At 43.9% G+C, this 19,283-nt stretch overlaps 1 protein-coding gene across 1 annotated transcript in view; it reads right to left on the bottom strand.

The window, feature by feature from the left end:
* Nucleotides 1–19,283, bottom strand: part of LOC306765710 (syntaxin-1B-like) — a gene marked incomplete at both ends in the record, with an annotated part of 139,875 nt that overhangs the window by 20,238 nt on the left and 100,354 nt on the right. The window contains 2 exons of the mRNA XM_079253195.1: nt 18,934–19,044; nt 19,135–19,272. Of these exons, the coding sequence (XP_079109321.1) occupies nt 18,934–19,044; nt 19,135–19,272 (249 nt within the window). The remainder of the gene's footprint in view (nt 1–18,933; nt 19,045–19,134; nt 19,273–19,283) is intronic.

Here is a 19,283-nt window from a genome sequence, read left to right as displayed (position 1 = left end):
TAGATGTGACAGTTCTAGTAGACGTTGCAGTAGATGTGACAGTTCTAGTAGACGTTGCAGTAGATGTGACTAGACGTTGCAGTAGATGTGACAGTTCTAGTAGACGTTGCAGTAGATGTGACTAGACGTTGCAGTAGATGTGACAGTTCTAGTAGACGTTGCAGTAGATGTGACTAGACGTTGCAGTAGATGTGACAGTTCTAGTAGACGTTGCAGTAGATGTGACTAGACGTTGCAGTAGATGTGACAGTTCTAGTAGACGTTGCAGTAGATGTGGCAGTTCTAGTAGACGTTGCAGTAGATGTGACAGTTCTGGTAGACGTTGCAGTAGATGTGACAGTTCTAGTAGACGTTGCAGTAGATGTGACTAGACGTTGCAGTAAATGTGACTAGACGTTGCAGTAGATGTGATTAGACGTTGCAGTAGATGTGACTAGACGTTGTAGTAGATGTGGCTAGACGTTGCAGTAGATGTGAAAGTTCTAGTAGATGTTGCAGTAGATGTGACTAGACGTTGCAGTAGATGTGATTAGACGTTGCAGTAGATGTGACTAGACGTTGCAGTAGATGTGACTAGACGTTGCAGTAGATGTGACAGTTCTAGTAGACGTTGCAGTAGATGTGACAGTTCTAGTAGACGTTGCAGTAGATGTGACTAGACGTTGCAGTAAATGTGACTAGACGTTGCAGTAGATGTGATTAGACGTTGCAGTAGATGTGACTAGACGTTGCAGTAGATGTGACTAGACGTTGCAGTAGATGTGACTAGACGTTGCAGTAGAGGTGACTAGACGTTGCAGTAGATGTGACAGTTCTAGTAGACGTTGCAGTAGATGTGACAGTTCTAGTAGACGTTGCAGTAGATGTGATTAGACGTTGTAGTAGATGTGACTAGACGTTGCAGTAGATGTGACAGTTATAGTAGACGTTGCAGTAGATGTGACTAGACGTTGCAGTAGATGTGAAAGTTCTAGTAGACGTTGCAGTAGATGTGACAGTTCTAGTGGACGTTGCAGTAGATGTGACTAGACGTTGCAGTAGATGTGACAGTTCTAGTAGACGTTGCAGTAGATGTGACTAGACGTTGCAGTAGATGTGACAGTTCTAATAGACGTTGCAGTAGATGTGACAGTTCTAGTAGACGTTGCAGTAGATGTGACTAGACGTTGCAGTAGATGTGACAGTTTTAGTAGACGTTGCAGTAGATGTGACTAGACGTTGCAGTAGATGTGACAGTTATAGTAGACGTTGCAGTAGATGTGACTAGACGTTGCAGTAGATGTGACAGTTCTAGTAGACGTTGCAGTAGATGTGACAGTTCTAGTAGACGTTGCAGTAGATGTGACAGTTCTGGTAGACGTTGCAGTAGATGTGACAGTTCTGTTAGACGTTGCAGTAGATGTGACAGTTCTAGTAGACGTTGCAGTAGATGTGACAGTTCTAGTAGACGTTGCAGTAGATGTGACTAGACGTTGCAGTAGATGTGACAGTTCTAGTAGACGTTGCAGTAGATGTGACTAGACGTTGCAGTAGATGTGACAGTTCTAGTAGACGTTGCAGTAGATGTGACTAGACGTTGCAGTAGATGTGACAGTTCTAGTAGACGTTGCAGTAGATGTGACTAGACGTTGCAGTAGATGTGACAGTTCTAGTAGACGTTGCAGTAGATGTGGCAGTTCTAGTAGACGTTGCAGTAGATGTGACAGTTCTGGTAGACGTTGCAGTAGATGTGACAGTTCTAGTAGACGTTGCAGTAGATGTGACTAGACGTTGCAGTAAATGTGACTAGACGTTGCAGTAGATGTGATTAGACGTTGCAGTAGATGTGACTAGACGTTGTAGTAGATGTGGCTAGACGTTGCAGTAGATGTGAAAGTTCTAGTAGATGTTGCAGTAGATGTGACTAGACGTTGCAGTAGATGTGATTAGACGTTGCAGTAGATGTGACTAGACGTTGCAGTAGATGTGACTAGACGTTGCAGTAGATGTGACAGTTCTAGTAGACGTTGCAGTAGATGTGACAGTTCTAGTAGACGTTGCAGTAGATGTGACTAGACGTTGCAGTAAATGTGACTAGACGTTGCAGTAGATGTGATTAGACGTTGCAGTAGATGTGACTAGACGTTGCAGTAGATGTGACTAGACGTTGCAGTAGATGTGACTAGACGTTGCAGTAGAGGTGACTAGACGTTGCAGTAGATGTGACAGTTCTAGTAGACGTTGCAGTAGATGTGACAGTTCTAGTAGACGTTGCAGTAGATGTGATTAGACGTTGCAGTAGATGTGACTAGACGTTGCAGTAGATGTGACAGTTATAGTAGACGTTGCAGTAGATGTGACTAGACGTTGCAGTAGATGTGAAAGTTCTAGTAGACGTTGCAGTAGATGTGACAGTTCTAGTAGACGTTGCAGTAGATGTGACTAGACGTTGCAGTAGATGTGATTAGACGTTGCAGTAGATGTGACTAGACCTTGCAGTAGATGTGACTAGACGTTGCAGTAGAGGTGACTAGACGTTGCAGTAGATGTGACAGTTCTAGTAGACGTTGCAGTAGATGTGACAGTTCTAGTAGACGTTGCAGTAGATGTGACTAGACCTTGCAGTAGATGTGACTAGACGTTGCAGTAGAGGTGACTAGACGTTGCAGTAGATGTGACAGTTCTATTAGACGTTGCAGTAGATGTGATAGTTCTGGTAGACGTTGCAGTAGATGTGACTAGACGTTGCAGTAAATGTGACTAGACGTTGCAGTAGATGTGATTAGACGTTGCAGTAGATGTGACTAGACGTTGCAGTAGATGTGACTAGACGTTGCAGTAGATGTGACAGTTCTAGTAGACGTTGCAGTAGATGTGACAGTTCTAGTAGACGTTGCAGTAGATGTGACTAGACGTTGCAGTAGATGTTACAGTTCTAGTAGACGTTGCAGTAGATGTGACTAGACGTTGCAGTAGATGTGACAGTTCTAGTAGACGTTGCAGTAGATGTGACAGTTCTAGTAGACGTTGCAGTAGATGTGACAGTTCTGTTAGACGTTGCAGTAGATGTGACTAGACGTTGCAGTAGATGTGACAGTTCTAGTAGACGTTGCAGTAGATGTGACTAGACGTTGCAGTAGATGTGACAGTTCTAGTAGACGTTGCAGTAGATGTGACTAGACGTTGCAGTAGATGTGACTAGACGTTGCAGTAGATGTGACAGTTCTAGTAGACGTTGCAGTAGATGTGACAGTTCTAGTAGACGTTGCAGTAGATGTGATTAGACGTTGCAGTAGATGTGACTAGACGTTGCAGTAGATGTGACAGTTCTAGTAGACGTTGCAGTAGATGTGATTAGACGTTGCAGTAGATGTGACTAGACGTTGCAGTAGATGTGACTAGACGTTGCAGTAGATCTGACAGTTCTAGTAGACGTTGCAGTAGATGTGACTAGACGTTGCAGTAGATGTGACTAGACGTTGCAGTAGATGTGATTAGACGTTGCAGTAGATGTGACTAGACCTTGCAGTAGATGTGACTAGACGTTGCAGTAGAGGTGACTAGACGTTGCAGTAGATGTGACAGTTCTAGTAGACGTTGCAGTAGATGTGACAGTTCTAGTAGACGTTGCAGTAGATGTGACAGTTCTAGTAGACGTTGTAGTAGATGTGACTAGACGTTGCAGTAGATGTGACAGTTCTAGTAGACGTTGCAGTAGATGTGACTAGACGTTGCAGTAAATGTGACTAGACGTTGCAGTAGATGTGATTAGATGTTGCAGTAGATGTGACTAGACGTTGCAGTAGATGTGATTAGACGTTGCAGTAGATGTGACAGTTCTAGTAGACGTTGCAGTAGATGTGACTAGACGTTGCAGTAGATGTGATTAGACGTTGCAGTAGATGTGACAGTTCTAGTAGACGTTGCAGTAGATGTGATTAGACGTTGCAGTAGATGTGACAGTTATAGTAGACGTTGCAGTAGATGTGACTAGACGTTGCAGTAGATGTGAAAGTTCTAGTAGACGTTGCAGTAGATGTGACAGTTCTAGTAGACGTTGCAGTAGATGTGACTAGACGTTGCAGTAGATGTGATTAGACGTTGCAGTAGATGTGACTAGACCTTGCAGTAGATGTGACTAGACGTTGCAGTAGAGGTGACTAGACGTTGCAGTAGATGTGACAGTTCTAGTAGACGTTGCAGTAGATGTGACAGTTCTAGTAGACGTTGCAGTAGATGTGACTAGACCTTGCAGTAGATGTGACTAGACGTTGCAGTAGAGGTGACTAGACGTTGCAGTAGATGTGACAGTTCTATTAGACGTTGCAGTAGATGTGATAGTTCTGGTAGACGTTGCAGTAGATGTGACTAGACGTTGCAGTAAATGTGACTAGACGTTGCAGTAGATGTGATTAGACGTTGCAGTAGATGTGACTAGACGTTGCAGTAGATGTGACTAGACGTTGCAGTAGATGTGACAGTTCTAGTAGACGTTGCAGTAGATGTGACAGTTCTAGTAGACGTTGCAGTAGATGTGACTAGACGTTGCAGTAGATGTTACAGTTCTAGTAGACGTTGCAGTAGATGTGACTAGACGTTGCAGTAGATGTGACAGTTCTAGTAGACGTTGCAGTAGATGTGACAGTTCTAGTAGACGTTGCAGTAGATGTGACAGTTCTGTTAGACGTTGCAGTAGATGTGACTAGACGTTGCAGTAGATGTGACAGTTCTAGTAGACGTTGCAGTAGATGTGACTAGACGTTGCAGTAGATGTGACAGTTCTAGTAGACGTTGCAGTAGATGTGACTAGACGTTGCAGTAGATGTGACTAGACGTTGCAGTAGATGTGACAGTTCTAGTAGACGTTGCAGTAGATGTGACAGTTCTAGTAGACGTTGCAGTAGATGTGATTAGACGTTGCAGTAGATGTGACTAGACGTTGCAGTAGATGTGACAGTTCTAGTAGACGTTGCAGTAGATGTGATTAGACGTTGCAGTAGATGTGACTAGACGTTGCAGTAGATGTGACTAGACGTTGCAGTAGATCTGACAGTTCTAGTAGACGTTGCAGTAGATGTGACTAGACGTTGCAGTAGATGTGACTAGACGTTGCAGTAGATGTGATTAGACGTTGCAGTAGATGTGACTAGACCTTGCAGTAGATGTGACTAGACGTTGCAGTAGAGGTGACTAGACGTTGCAGTAGATGTGACAGTTCTAGTAGACGTTGCAGTAGATGTGACAGTTCTAGTAGACGTTGCAGTAGATGTGACAGTTCTAGTAGACGTTGTAGTAGATGTGACTAGACGTTGCAGTAGATGTGACAGTTCTAGTAGACGTTGCAGTAGATGTGACTAGACGTTGCAGTAAATGTGACTAGACGTTGCAGTAGATGTGATTAGATGTTGCAGTAGATGTGACTAGACGTTGCAGTAGATGTGATTAGACGTTGCAGTAGATGTGACAGTTCTAGTAGACGTTGCAGTAGATGTGACTAGACGTTGCAGTAGATGTGATTAGACGTTGCAGTAGATGTGACAGTTCTAGTAGACGTTGCAGTAGATGTGATTAGACGTTGCAGTAGATGTGACAGTTCTAGTAGACGTTGCAGTAGATGTGATTAGACGTTGCAGTAGATGTGACAGTTCTAGTAGACGTTGCAGTAGATGTGACAGTTCTAGTAGACGTTGCAGTAGATGTGACAGTTCTGTTAGACGTTGCAGTAGATGTGACTAGACGTTGCAGTAGATGTGACAGTTCTAGTAGACGTTGCAGTAGATGTGACAGTTCTAGTAGACGTTGCAGTAGATCTGACTAGACGTTGCAGTAGATGTGACAGTTCTAGTAGACGTTGCAGTAGATGTGATTAGACGTTGCAGTAGATGTGACTAAACGTTGCAGTAGATGTGACTAGACGTTGCAGTAGAGGTGACTAGACGTTGCAGTAGATGTGACAGTTCTAGTAGACGTTGCAGTAGATGTGACAGTTCTAGTAGATGTTGCAGTAGATGTGATTAGACGTTGCAGTAGATGTGACAGTTATAGTAGACGTTGCAGTAGATGTGACAGTTCTAGTAGACGTTGCAGTAGATGTGACTAGACGTTGCAGTAGATGTGACATTTCTAGTAGACGTTGCAGTAGATGTGACTAGACGTTGCAGTAGATGTGACTAGACGTTGCAGTAGATGTGATTAGACGTTGCAGTAGATGTGACTAGACGTTGCAGTAGATGTGATTAGACGTTGCAGTAGATGTGACTAGACGTTGCAGTAGATGTGACTAGACGTTGCAGTAGATGTGACTAGACGTTGCAGTAGATGTGATTAGACGTTGCAGTAGAGGTGACTAGACGTTGCAGTAGATGTGATTAGACGTTGCAGTAGAGGTGACAGTTCTAGTAGACGTTGCAGTAGATGTGATTAGACGTTGCAGTAGATGTGATTAGACGTTGCAGTAGATGTGACTAGACGTTGCAGTAGATGTGACTAGACGTTGCAGTAGATGTGATAGTTCTGGTAGACGTTGCAGTAGATGTGACTAGACGTTGCAGTAAATGTGACTAGACGTTGCAGTAGATGTGATTAGACGTTGCAGTAGATGTGACTAGACGTTGCAGTAGATGTGACTAGACGTTGCAGTAGATGTGACAGTTCTAGTAGACGTTGCAGTAGATGTGACAGTTCTAGTAGACGTTGCAGTAGATGTGACTAGACGTTGCAGTAGATGTGACAGTTCTAGTAGACGTTGCAGTAGATGTGACTAGACGTTGCAGTAGATGTGACAGTTCTAGTAGACGTTGCAGTAGATGTGACAGTTCTAGTAGACGTTGCAGTAGATGTGACAGTTCTGTTAGACGTTGCAGTAGATGTGACTAGACGTTGCAGTAGATGTGACAGTTCTAGTAGACGTTGCAGTAGATGTGACTAGACGTTGCAGTAGATGTGACAGTTCTAGTAGACGTTGCAGTAGATGTGACTAGACGTTGCAGTAGATGTGACTAGACGTTGCAGTAGATGTGACAGTTCTAGTAGACGTTGCAGTAGATGTGACAGTTCTAGTAGACGTTGCAGTAGATGTGATTAGACGTTGCAGTAGATGTGACTAGACGTTGCAGTAGATGTGACAGTTCTAGTAGACGTTGCAGTAGATGTGATTAGACGTTGCAGTAGATGTGACTAGACGTTGCAGTAGATGTGACTAGACGTTGCAGTAGATCTGACAGTTCTAGTAGACGTTGCAGTAGATGTGACTAGACGTTGCAGTAGATGTGACTAGACGTTGCAGTAGATGTGATTAGACGTTGCAGTAGATGTGACTAGACCTTGCAGTAGATGTGACTAGACGTTGCAGTAGAGGTGACTAGACGTTGCAGTAGATGTGACAGTTCTAGTAGACGTTGCAGTAGATGTGACAGTTCTAGTAGACGTTGCAGTAGATGTGACAGTTCTAGTAGACGTTGTAGTAGATGTGACTAGACGTTGCAGTAGATGTGACAGTTCTAGTAGACGTTGCAGTAGATGTGACTAGACGTTGCAGTAAATGTGACTAGACGTTGCAGTAGATGTGATTAGATGTTGCAGTAGATGTGACTAGACGTTGCAGTAGATGTGATTAGACGTTGCAGTAGATGTGACAGTTCTAGTAGACGTTGCAGTAGATGTGACTAGACGTTGCAGTAGATGTGATTAGACGTTGCAGTAGATGTGACAGTTCTAGTAGACGTTGCAGTAGATGTGATTAGACGTTGCAGTAGATGTGACAGTTCTAGTAGACGTTGCAGTAGATGTGATTAGACGTTGCAGTAGATGTGACAGTTCTAGTAGACGTTGCAGTAGATGTGACAGTTCTAGTAGACGTTGCAGTAGATGTGACAGTTCTGTTAGACGTTGCAGTAGATGTGACTAGACGTTGCAGTAGATGTGACAGTTCTAGTAGACGTTGCAGTAGATGTGACAGTTCTAGTAGACGTTGCAGTAGATCTGACTAGACGTTGCAGTAGATGTGACAGTTCTAGTAGACGTTGCAGTAGATGTGATTAGACGTTGCAGTAGATGTGACTAGACGTTGCAGTAGATGTGACTAGACGTTGCAGTAGATGTGACTAGACGTTGCAGTAGAGGTGACTAGACGTTGCAGTAGATGTGACAGTTCTAGTAGACGTTGCAGTAGATGTGACAGTTCTAGTAGATGTTGCAGTAGATGTGATTAGACGTTGCAGTAGATGTGACAGTTATAGTAGACGTTGCAGTAGATGTGACAGTTCTAGTAGACGTTGCAGTAGATGTGACTAGACGTTGCAGTAGATGTGACATTTCTAGTAGACGTTGCAGTAGATGTGACTAGACGTTGCAGTAGATGTGACTAGACGTTGCAGTAGATGTGACTAGACGTTGCAGTAGATGTGATTAGACGTTGCAGTAGATGTGACTAGACGTTGCAGTAGATGTGATTAGACGTTGCAGTAGATGTGATTAGACGTTGCAGTAGAGGTGACAGTTCTAGTAGACGTTGCAGTAGATGTGATTAGACGTTGCAGTAGATGTGATTAGACGTTGCAGTAGATGTGACTAGACGTTGCAGTAGATGTGACTAGACGTTGCAGTAGATGTGACTAGACGTTGCAGTAGAGGTGACTAGACGTTGCAGTAGATGTGACAGTTCTAGTAGACGTTGCAGTAGATGTGACAGTTCTAGTAGACGTTGCAGTAGATGTGATTAGACGTTGCAGTAGATGTGACTAGACGTTGCAGTAGATGTGACAGTTCTAGTAGACGTTGCAGTAGATGTGACTAGACGTTGCAGTAGATGTGACAGTTCTAGTAGACGTTGCAGTAGATGTGACTAGACGTTGCAGTAGATGTGACAGTTCTAGTAGACGTTGCAGTAGATGTGACAGTTCTAGTAGACGTTGCAGTAGATGTGACTAGACGTTGCAGTAGAGGTGACTAGACGTTGCAGTAGATGTGACAGTTCTGGTAGACGTTGCAGTAGATGTGACAGTTCTAGTAGACGTTGCAGTAGATGTGACTAGACGTTGCAGTAAATGTGACTAGACGTTGCAGTAGATGTGATTAGACGTTGCAGTAGATGTGACTAGACGTTGTAGTAGATGTGGCTAGACGTTGCAGTAGATGTGACAGTTCTAGTAGATGTTGCAGTAGATGTGACTAGACGTTGCAGTAGATGTGATTAGACGTTGCAGTAGATGTGACTAGACGTTGCAGTAGATGTGACTAGACGTTGCAGTAGATGTGACAGTTCTAGTAGACGTTGCAGTAGATGTGACAGTTCTAGTAGACGTTGCAGTAGATGTGACTAGACGTTGCAGTAAATGTGACTAGACGTTGCCGTAGATGTGATTAGACGTTGCAGTAGATGTGACTAGACGTTGCAGTAGATGTGACTAGACGTTGCAGTAGAGGTGACTAGACGTTGCAGTAGATGTGACAGTTCTAGTAGACGTTGCAGTAGATGTGACAGTTCTAGTAGACGTTGCAGTAGATGTGATTAGACGTTGCAGTAGATGTGACTAGACGTTGCAGTAGATGTGACAGTTATAGTAGACGTTGCAGTAGATGTGACTAGACGTTGCAGTAGATGTGACAGTTCTAGTAGACGTTGCAGTAGATGTGACTAGACGTTGCAGTAGATGTGACAGTTCTAGTAGCCGTTGCAGTAGATGTGACTAGACGTTGCAGTAGATGTGATTAGACGTTGCAGTAGATGTGACAGTTCTAGTAGCCGTTGCAGTAGATGTGACTAGACGTTGCAGTAGATGTGATTAGACGTTGCAGTAGATGTGACTAGACCTTGCAGTAGATGTGACTAGACGTTGCAGTAGAGGTGACTAGACGTTGCAGTAGATGTGACAGTTCTAGTAGACGTTGCAGTAGATGTGACTAGACCTTGCAGTAGATGTGACTAGACGTTGCAGTAGAGGTGACTAGACGTTGCAGTAGATGTGACAGTTCTATTAGACGTTGCAGTAGATGTGATAGTTCTGGTAGACGTTGCAGTAGATGTGACTAGACGTTGCAGTAAATGTGACTAGACGTTGCAGTAGATGTGATTAGACGTTGCAGTAGATGTGACTAGACGTTGCAGTAGATGTGACTAGACGTTGCAGTAGATGTGACAGTTCTAGTAGACGTTGCAGTAGATGTGACAGTTCTAGTAGACGTTGCAGTAGATGTGACTAGACGTTGCAGTAGATGTGACAGTTCTAGTAGACGTTGCAGTAGATGTGACTAGACGTTGCAGTAGATGTGACAGTTCTAGTAGACGTTGCAGTAGATGTGACAGTTCTAGTAGACGTTGCAGTAGATGTGACAGTTCTGTTAGACGTTGCAGTAGATGTGACTAGACGTTGCAGTAGATGTGACAGTTCTAGTAGACGTTGCAGTAGATGTGACAGTTCTAGTAGACGTTGCAGTAGATGTGACTAGACGTTGCAGTAGATGTGACAGTTCTAGTAGACGTTGCAGTAGATGTGACTAGACGTTGCAGTAGATGTGACTAGACGTTGCAGTAGATGTGACAGTTCTAGTAGACGTTGCAGTAGATGTGACAGTTCTAGTAGACGTTGCAGTAGATGTGATTAGACGTTGCAGTAGATGTGACTAGACGTTGCAGTAGATGTGACAGTTCTAGTAGACGTTGCAGTAGATGTGATTAGACGTTGCAGTAGATGTGACTAGACGTTGCAGTAGATGTGACTAGACGTTGCAGTAGATCTGACAGTTCTAGTAGACGTTGCAGTAGATGTGACTAGACGTTGCAGTAGATGTGACAGTTCTAGTAGACGTTGCAGTAGATGTGACTAGACGTTGCAGTAGATGTGACTAGACCTTGCAGTAGATGTGACTAGATGTTGCAGTAGAGGTGACTAGACGTTGCAGTAGATGTGACAGTTCTAGTAGACGTTGCAGTAGATGTGACAGTTCTAGTAGACGTTGCAGTAGATGTGACAGTTCTAGTAGACGTTGTAGTAGATGTGACTAGACGTTGCAGTAGATGTGACAGTTCTAGTAGACGTTGCAGTAGATGTGACTAGACGTTGCAGTAAATGTGACTAGACGTTGCAGTAGATGTGATTAGATGTTGCAGTAGATGTGACTAGACGTTGCAGTAGATGTGACTAGACGTTGCAGTAGATGTGATTAGACGTTGCAGTAGATGTGACAGTTCTAGTAGACGTTGCAGTAGATGTGACTAGACGTTGCAGTAGATGTGATTAGACGTTGCAGTAGATGTGACAGTTCTAGTAGACGTTGCAGTAGTTGTGATTAGACGTTGCAGTAGATGTGACAGTTCTAGTAGACGTTGCAGTAGATGTGATTAGACGTTGCAGTAGATGTGACAGTTCTAGTAGACGTTGCAGTAGATGTGACTAGACGTTGCAGTAGATGTGACAGTTCTAGTAGACGTTGCAGTAGATGTGATTAGACGTTGCAGTAGATGTGACTAGACGTTGCAGTAGATGTGACTAGACGTTGCAGTAGATGTGACTAGACGTTGCAGTAGAGGTGACTAGACGTTGCAGTAGATGTGACAGTTCTAGTAGACGTTGCAGTAGATGTGACAGTTCTAGTAGATGTTGCAGTAGATGTGATTAGACGTTGCAGTAGATGTGACAGTTATAGTAGACGTTGCAGTAGATGTGACAGTTCTAGTAGATGTTGCAGTAGATGTGACTAGACGTTGCAGTAGATGTGACATTTCTAGTAGACGTTGCAGTAGATGTGACTAGACGTTGCAGTAGATGTGACTAGACGTTGCAGTAGATGTGACTAGACGTTGCAGTAGATGTGATTAGACGTTGCAGTAGATGTGACTAGACGTTGCAGTAGATGTGACTAGACGTTGCAGTAGATGTGACTAGACGTTGCAGTAGAGGTGACTAGACGTTGCAGTAGATGTGACAGTTCTAGTAGACGTTGCAGTAGATGTGACAGTTCTAGTAGATGTTGCAGTAGATGTGATTAGACGTTGCAGTAGATGTGACAGTTATAGTAGACGTTGCAGTAGATGTGACAGTTCTAGTAGACGTTGCAGTAGATGTGACTAGACGTTGCAGTAGATGTGACATTTCTAGTAGACGTTGCAGTAGATGTGACTAGACGTTGCAGTAGATGTGACTAGACGTTGCAGTAGATGTGATTAGACGTTGCAGTAGATGTGACTAGACGTTGCAGTAGATGTGATTAGACGTTGCAGTAGATGTGATTAGACGTTGCAGTAGAGGTGACAGTTCTAGTAGACGTTGCAGTAGATGTGATTAGACGTTGCAGTAGATGTGACTAGACGTTGCAGTAGATGTGATTAGACGTTGCAGTAGATGTGACTAGACGTTGCAGTAGAGGTGACTAGACGTTGCAGTAGATGTGACAGTTCTAGTAGACGTTGCAGTAGATGTGACAGTTCTAGTAGACGTTGCAGTAGATGTGATTAGACGTTGCAGTAGATGTGACTAGACGTTGCAGTAGATGTGACAGTTATAGTAGACGTTGCAGTAGATGTGACTAGACGTTGCAGTAGATGTGACAGTTCTAGTAGCCGTTGCAGTAGATGTGACTAGACGTTGCAGTAGATGTGATTAGACGTTGCAGTAGATGTGACTAGACCTTGCAGTAGATGTGACTAGACGTTGCAGTAGAGGTGACTAGACGTTGCAGTAGATGTGACAGTTCTAGTAGACGTTGCAGTAGATGTGACTAGACCTTGCAGTAGATGTGACTAGACGTTGCAGTAGAGGTGACTAGACGTTGCAGTAGATGTGACAGTTCTATTAGACGTTGCAGTAGATGTGATAGTTCTGGTAGACGTTGCAGTAGATGTGACTAGACGTTGCAGTAAATGTGACTAGACGTTGCAGTAGATGTGATTAGACGTTGCAGTAGATGTGACTAGACGTTGCAGTAGATGTGACTAGACGTTGCAGTAGATGTGACAGTTCTAGTAGACGTTGCAGTAGATGTGACAGTTCTAGTAGACGTTGCAGTAGATGTGACTAGACGTTGCAGTAGATGTGACAGTTCTAGTAGACGTTGCAGTAGATGTGACTAGACGTTGCAGTAGATGTGACAGTTCTAGTAGACGTTGCAGTAGATGTGACAGTTCTAGTAGACGTTGCAGTAGATGTGACAGTTCTGTTAGACGTTGCAGTAGATGTGACTAGACGTTGCAGTAGATGTGACAGTTCTAGTAGACGTTGCAGTAGATGTGACAGTTCTAGTAGACGTTGCAGTAGATGTGACTAGACGTTGCAGTAGATGTGACAGTTCTAGTAGACGTTGCAGTAGATGTGACTAGACGTTGCAGTAGATGTGACTAGACGTTGCAGTAGATGTGACAGTTCTAGTAGACGTTGCAGTAGATGTGACAGTTCTAGTAGACGTTGCAGTAGATGTGATTAGACGTTGCAGTAGATGTGACTAGACGTTGCAGTAGATGTGACAGTTCTAGTAGACGTTGCAGTAGATGTGATTAGACGTTGCAGTAGATGTGACTAGACGTTGCAGTAGATGTGACTAGACGTTGCAGTAGATCTGACAGTTCTAGTAGACGTTGCAGTAGATGTGACTAGACGTTGCAGTAGATGTGACAGTTCTAGTAGACGTTGCAGTAGATGTGACTAGACGTTGCAGTAGATGTGACTAGACCTTGCAGTAGATGTGACTAGATGTTGCAGTAGAGGTGACTAGACGTTGCAGTAGATGTGACAGTTCTAGTAGACGTTGCAGTAGATGTGACAGTTCTAGTAGACGTTGCAGTAGATGTGACAGTTCTAGTAGACGTTGTAGTAGATGTGACTAGACGTTGCAGTAGATGTGACAGTTCTAGTAGACGTTGCAGTAGATGTGACTAGACGTTGCAGTAAATGTGACTAGACGTTGCAGTAGATGTGATTAGATGTTGCAGTAGATGTGACTAGACGTTGCAGTAGATGTGACTAGACGTTGCAGTAGATGTGATTAGACGTTGCAGTAGATGTGACAGTTCTAGTAGACGTTGCAGTAGATGTGACTAGACGTTGCAGTAGATGTGATTAGACGTTGCAGTAGATGTGACAGTTCTAGTAGACGTTGCAGTAGTTGTGATTAGACGTTGCAGTAGATGTGACAGTTCTAGTAGACGTTGCAGTAGATGTGATTAGACGTTGCAGTAGATGTGACAGTTCTAGTAGACGTTGCAGTAGATGTGACTAGACGTTGCAGTAGATGTGACAGTTCTAGTAGACGTTGCAGTAGATGTGATTAGACGTTGCAGTAGATGTGACTAGACGTTGCAGTAGATGTGACTAGACGTTGCAGTAGATGTGACTAGACGTTGCAGTAGAGGTGACTAGACGTTGCAGTAGATGTGACAGTTCTAGTAGACGTTGCAGTAGATGTGACAGTTCTAGTAGATGTTGCAGTAGATGTGATTAGACGTTGCAGTAGATGTGACAGTTATAGTAGACGTTGCAGTAGATGTGACAGTTCTAGTAGATGTTGCAGTAGATGTGACTAGACGTTGCAGTAGATGTGACATTTCTAGTAGACGTTGCAGTAGATGTGACTAGACGTTGCAGTAGATGTGACTAGACGTTGCAGTAGATGTGACTAGACGTTGCAGTAGATGTGATTAGACGTTGCAGTAGATGTGACTAGACGTTGCAGTAGATGTGACTAGACGTTGCAGTAGATGTGACTAGACGTTGCAGTAGAGGTGACTAGACGTTGCAGTAGATGTGACAGTTCTAGTAGACGTTGCAGTAGATGTGACAGTTCTAGTAGATGTTGCAGTAGATGTGATTAGACGTTGCAGTAGATGTGACAGTTATAGTAGACGTTGCAGTAGATGTGACAGTTCTAGTAGACGTTGCAGTAGATGTGACTAGACGTTGCAGTAGATGTGACATTTCTAGTAGACGTTGCAGTAGATGTGACTAGACGTTGCAGTAGATGTGACTAGACGTTGCAGTAGATGTGATTAGACGTTGCAGTAGATGTGACTAGACGTTGCAGTAGATGTGATTAGACGTTGCAGTAGATGTGATTAGACGTTGCAGTAGAGGTGACAGTTCTAGTAGACGTTGCAGTAGATGTGATTAGACGTTGCAGTAGATGTGACTAGACGTTGCAGTAGATGTGATTAGACGTTGCAGTAGATGTGACTAGACGTTGCAGTAGAGGTGACTAGACGTTGCAGTAGATGTGACAGTTCTAGTAGACGTTGCAGTAGATGTGACAGTTCTAGTAGACGTTGCAGTAGATGTGATTAGACGTTGCAGTAGATGTGACTAGACGTTGCAGTAGATGTGACAGTTATAGTAGACGTTGCAGTAGATGTGACTAGACGTTGCAGTAGATGTGACAGTTCTAGTAGACGTTGCAGTAGATGTGACTAGACGTTGCAGTAGATGTGACAGTTCTAGTAGACGTTGCAGTAGATGTGACTAGACGTTGCAGTAGATGTGATTAGACGTTGCAGTAGATGTGACTAGACCTTGCAGTAGATGTGACTAGACGTTGCAGTAGAGGTGACTAGACGTTGCAGTAGATGTGACAGTTCTAGTAGACGTTGCAGTAGATGTGACAGTTCTAGTAGACGTTGCAGTAGATGTGACTAGACCTTGCAGTAGATGTGACTAGACGTTGCAGTAGAGGTGACTAGACGTTGCAGTAGATGTGACAGTTCTATTAGACGTTGCAGTAGATGTGATAGTTCTAGTAGACGTTGCAGTAGATGTGACTAGACGTTGCAGTAAATGTGACTAGACGTTGCAGTAGATGTGATTAGACGTTGCAGTAGATGTGACTAGACGTTGCAGTAGATGTGACTAGACGTTGCAGTAGATGTGACAGTTCTAGTAGACGTTGCAGTAGATGTGACTAGACGTTGCAGTAGATGTGACAGTTCTAGTGGACGTTGCAGTAGATGTGACTAGACGTTGCAGTAGATGTGACAGTTCTTGTAGACGTTGCAGTAGATGTGACTAGACGTTGCAGTAGATGTGACTAGACGTTGCAGTAGATGTGACAGTTATAGTAGACGTTGCAGTAGATGTGACTAGACGTTGCAGTAGATGTGACAGTTCTAGTAGACGTTGCAGTAGATGTGACAGTTCTAGTAGACGTTGCAGTAGATGTGACAGTTCTGGTAGACGTTGCAGTAGATGTGACAGTTCTGTTAGACGTTGCAGTAGATGTGACAGTTCTGTTAGACGTTGCAGTAGATGTGACAGTTCTAGTAGACGTTGCAGTAGATGTGACAGTTCTAGTAGACGTTGCAGTAGATGTGACAGTTCTAGTAGACGTTGCAGTAGATGTGACTAGACGTTGCAGTAGATGTGACAGTTCTAGTAGACGTTGCAGTAGATGTGACTAGACGTTGCAGTAGATGTGACAGTTCTAGTAGACGTTGCAGTAGATGTGACTAGACGTTGCAGTAGATGTGACAGTTCTAGTAGACGTTGCAGTAGATGTGACTAGACGTTGCAGTAGATGTGACAGTTCTAGTAGACGTTGCAGTAGATGTGACAGTTCTAGTAGACGTTGCAGTAGATGTGACAGTTCTAGTAGACGTTGCAGTAGATGTGACAGTTCTGGTAGACGTTGCAGTAGATGTGACAGTTCTAGTAGACGTTGCAGTAGATGTGACTAGACGTTGCAGTAGATGTGACTAGACGTTGTAGTAGATGTGGCTAGACGTTGCAGTAGATGTGACAGTTCTAGTAGATGTTGCAGTAGATGTGACTAGACGTTGCAGTAGATGTGACTAGACGTTGCAGTAGATGTGACTAGACGTTGCAGTAGAGGTGACTAGACGTTGCAGTAGATGTGACAGTTCTAGTAGACGTTGCAGTAGATGTGACAGTTCTAGTAGACGTTGCAGTAGATGTGACTAGACGTTGCAGTAGATGTGATTAGACGTTGCAGTAGATGTGACTAGACGTTGCAGTAGATGTGACAGTTATAGTAGACTTTGCAGTAGATGTGACTAGACGTTGCAGTAGATGTGACAGTTCTAGTAGACGTTGCAGTAGATGTGACTAGACGTTGCAGTAGATGTGACAGTTCTAGTAGACGTTGCAGTAGATGTGACTAGACGTTGCAGTAGATGTGATTAGACGTTGCAGTAGATGTGACTAGACGTTGCAGTAGAGGTGACTAGACGTTGCAGTAGATGTGACAGTTCTAGTAGACGTTGCAGTAGATGTGACAGTTCTATTAGAAGTTGCAGTAGATGTGATAGTTCTGGTAGACGTTGCAGTAGATGTGACTAGACGTTGCAGTAGATGTGATTAGACGTTGCAGTAGATGTGACTAGACCTTGCAGTAGATGTGACTAGACGTTGCAGTAGAGGTGACTAGACGTTGCAGTAGATGTGACAGTTCTAGTAGACGTTGCAGTAGATGTGACAGTTCTAGTAGACGTTGCAGTAGATGTGACTAGACCTTGCAGTAGATGTGACTAGACGTTGCAGTAGAGGTGACTAGACGTTGCAGTAGATGTGACAGTTCTATTAGACGTTGCAGTAGATGTGATAGTTCTAGTAGACGTTGCAGTAGATGTGACTAGACGTTGCAGTAAATGTGACTAGACGTTGCAGTAGATGTGATTAGACGTTGCAGTAGATGTGACTAGACGTTGCAGTAGATGTGACTAGACGTTGCAGTAGATGTGATTAGACGTTGCAGTAGATGTGACTAGACGTTGCAGTAGATGTGACTAGACGTTGCAGTAGATGTGAAAGTTCTAGTAGACGTTGCAGTAGATGTGACTAGACGTTGCAGTAGATGTGACAGTTCTAGTGGACGTTGCAGTAGATGTGACTAGACGTTGCAGTAGATGTGACAGTTCTTGTAGACGTTGCAGTAGATGTGACTAGACGTTGCAGTAGATGTGACTAGACGTTGCAGTAGATGTGACAGTTCTAGTAGACGTTGCAGTAGATGTGACTAGACGTTGCAGTAGATGTGACAGTTCTAGTAGACGTTGCAGTAAATGTGACTAGACGTTGCAGTAGATGTGATTAGACGTTGCAGTAGATGTGACTAGACCTTGCAGTAGATGTGACTAGACGTTGCAGTAGAGGTGACTAGACGTTGCAGTAGATGTGACAGTTCTAGTAGACGTTGCAGTAGATGTGACAGTTCTAGTAGACGTTGCAGTAGATGTGACTAGACCTTGCAGTAGATGTGACTAGACGTTGCAGTAGATGTGATTAGACGTTGCAGTAGATGTGACTAGACGTTGCAGTAGAGGTGACTAGACGTTGCAGTAGATGTGACAGTTCTATTAGACGTTGCAGTAGATGTGACTAGACGTTGCAGTAAATGTGACTGGACGTTGCAGTAGATGTGATTAGACGTTGCAGTAGATGTGACTAGACGTTGCAGTAGATGTGACTAGACGTTGCAGTAGATGTGACAGTTCTAGTAGACGTTGCAGTAGATGTGACTAGACGTTGCAGTAGATGTGACAGTTCTAGTAGACGTTGCAGTAGATGTGATTAGACGTTGCAGTAGATGTGACAGTTCTATTAGACGTTGCAGTAGATGTGACAGTTCTATTAGACGTTGCAGTAGATGTGACAGTTCTAGTAGACGTTGCAGTAGATGTGACAGTTCTATTAGACGTTGCAGTAGATGTGACAGTTCTATTAGACGTTGCAGTAGATGTGACAGTTCTAGTAGACGTTGCAGTAGATGTGACAGTTCTATTAGACGTTGCAGTAGATGTGACAGTTCTAGTAGACGTTGCAGTAGATGTGACAGTTCTATTAGACGTTGCAGTAGATGTGACAGTTCTATTAGACGTTGCAGTAGATGTGACAGTTCCATTAGACGTTGCAGTAGATGTGATAGTTCTGGTAGACGTTGCAGTAGATGTGACAGTTCTGGTAGACATTGCAGTAGATGCTGCAGTAGACGTTACCATTTCCGACACCTGGAAACGCAGCTCACCTTGCGAGCCTGGCTCTGGTATTTGACAGCCTTCTTGGTATCGGAGACAGCTCGCTCCACGTAGTCGACAGAGTGCTCCACGTTGTACTCAATTCTGTCGATCATCTCCCCCTGAAACACAGACAGACAGTTGACCAAACACCACCGACGCGATGCAACGTCTGACAGGTGGAGAAGGCTTGCTGTGATCACGGGACACACCTGGCTCTCCACCAGCATGGCCATGTCCACGAACATGTCGTGCAGCTCGCGGATGCTGTTTTCCAGCTTGATGATCTCGGTGTGTCGGGTCTCGATCTCGTTCAGGGCCTGCTTGGTCATCTGAGAATCCATTTTGATCTGCAGGACAA

Source organism: Telmatherina bonti, assembly GCF_933228915.1.
Source record: "Telmatherina bonti genome assembly, chromosome: 14".
NCBI classification, from domain to species: Eukaryota; Metazoa; Chordata; class Actinopteri; order Atheriniformes; family Telmatherinidae; genus Telmatherina; species Telmatherina bonti.
Note: the sequence above shows the minus strand (reverse complement) of the source record. Positions and strands in the feature narration are given on the sequence as shown.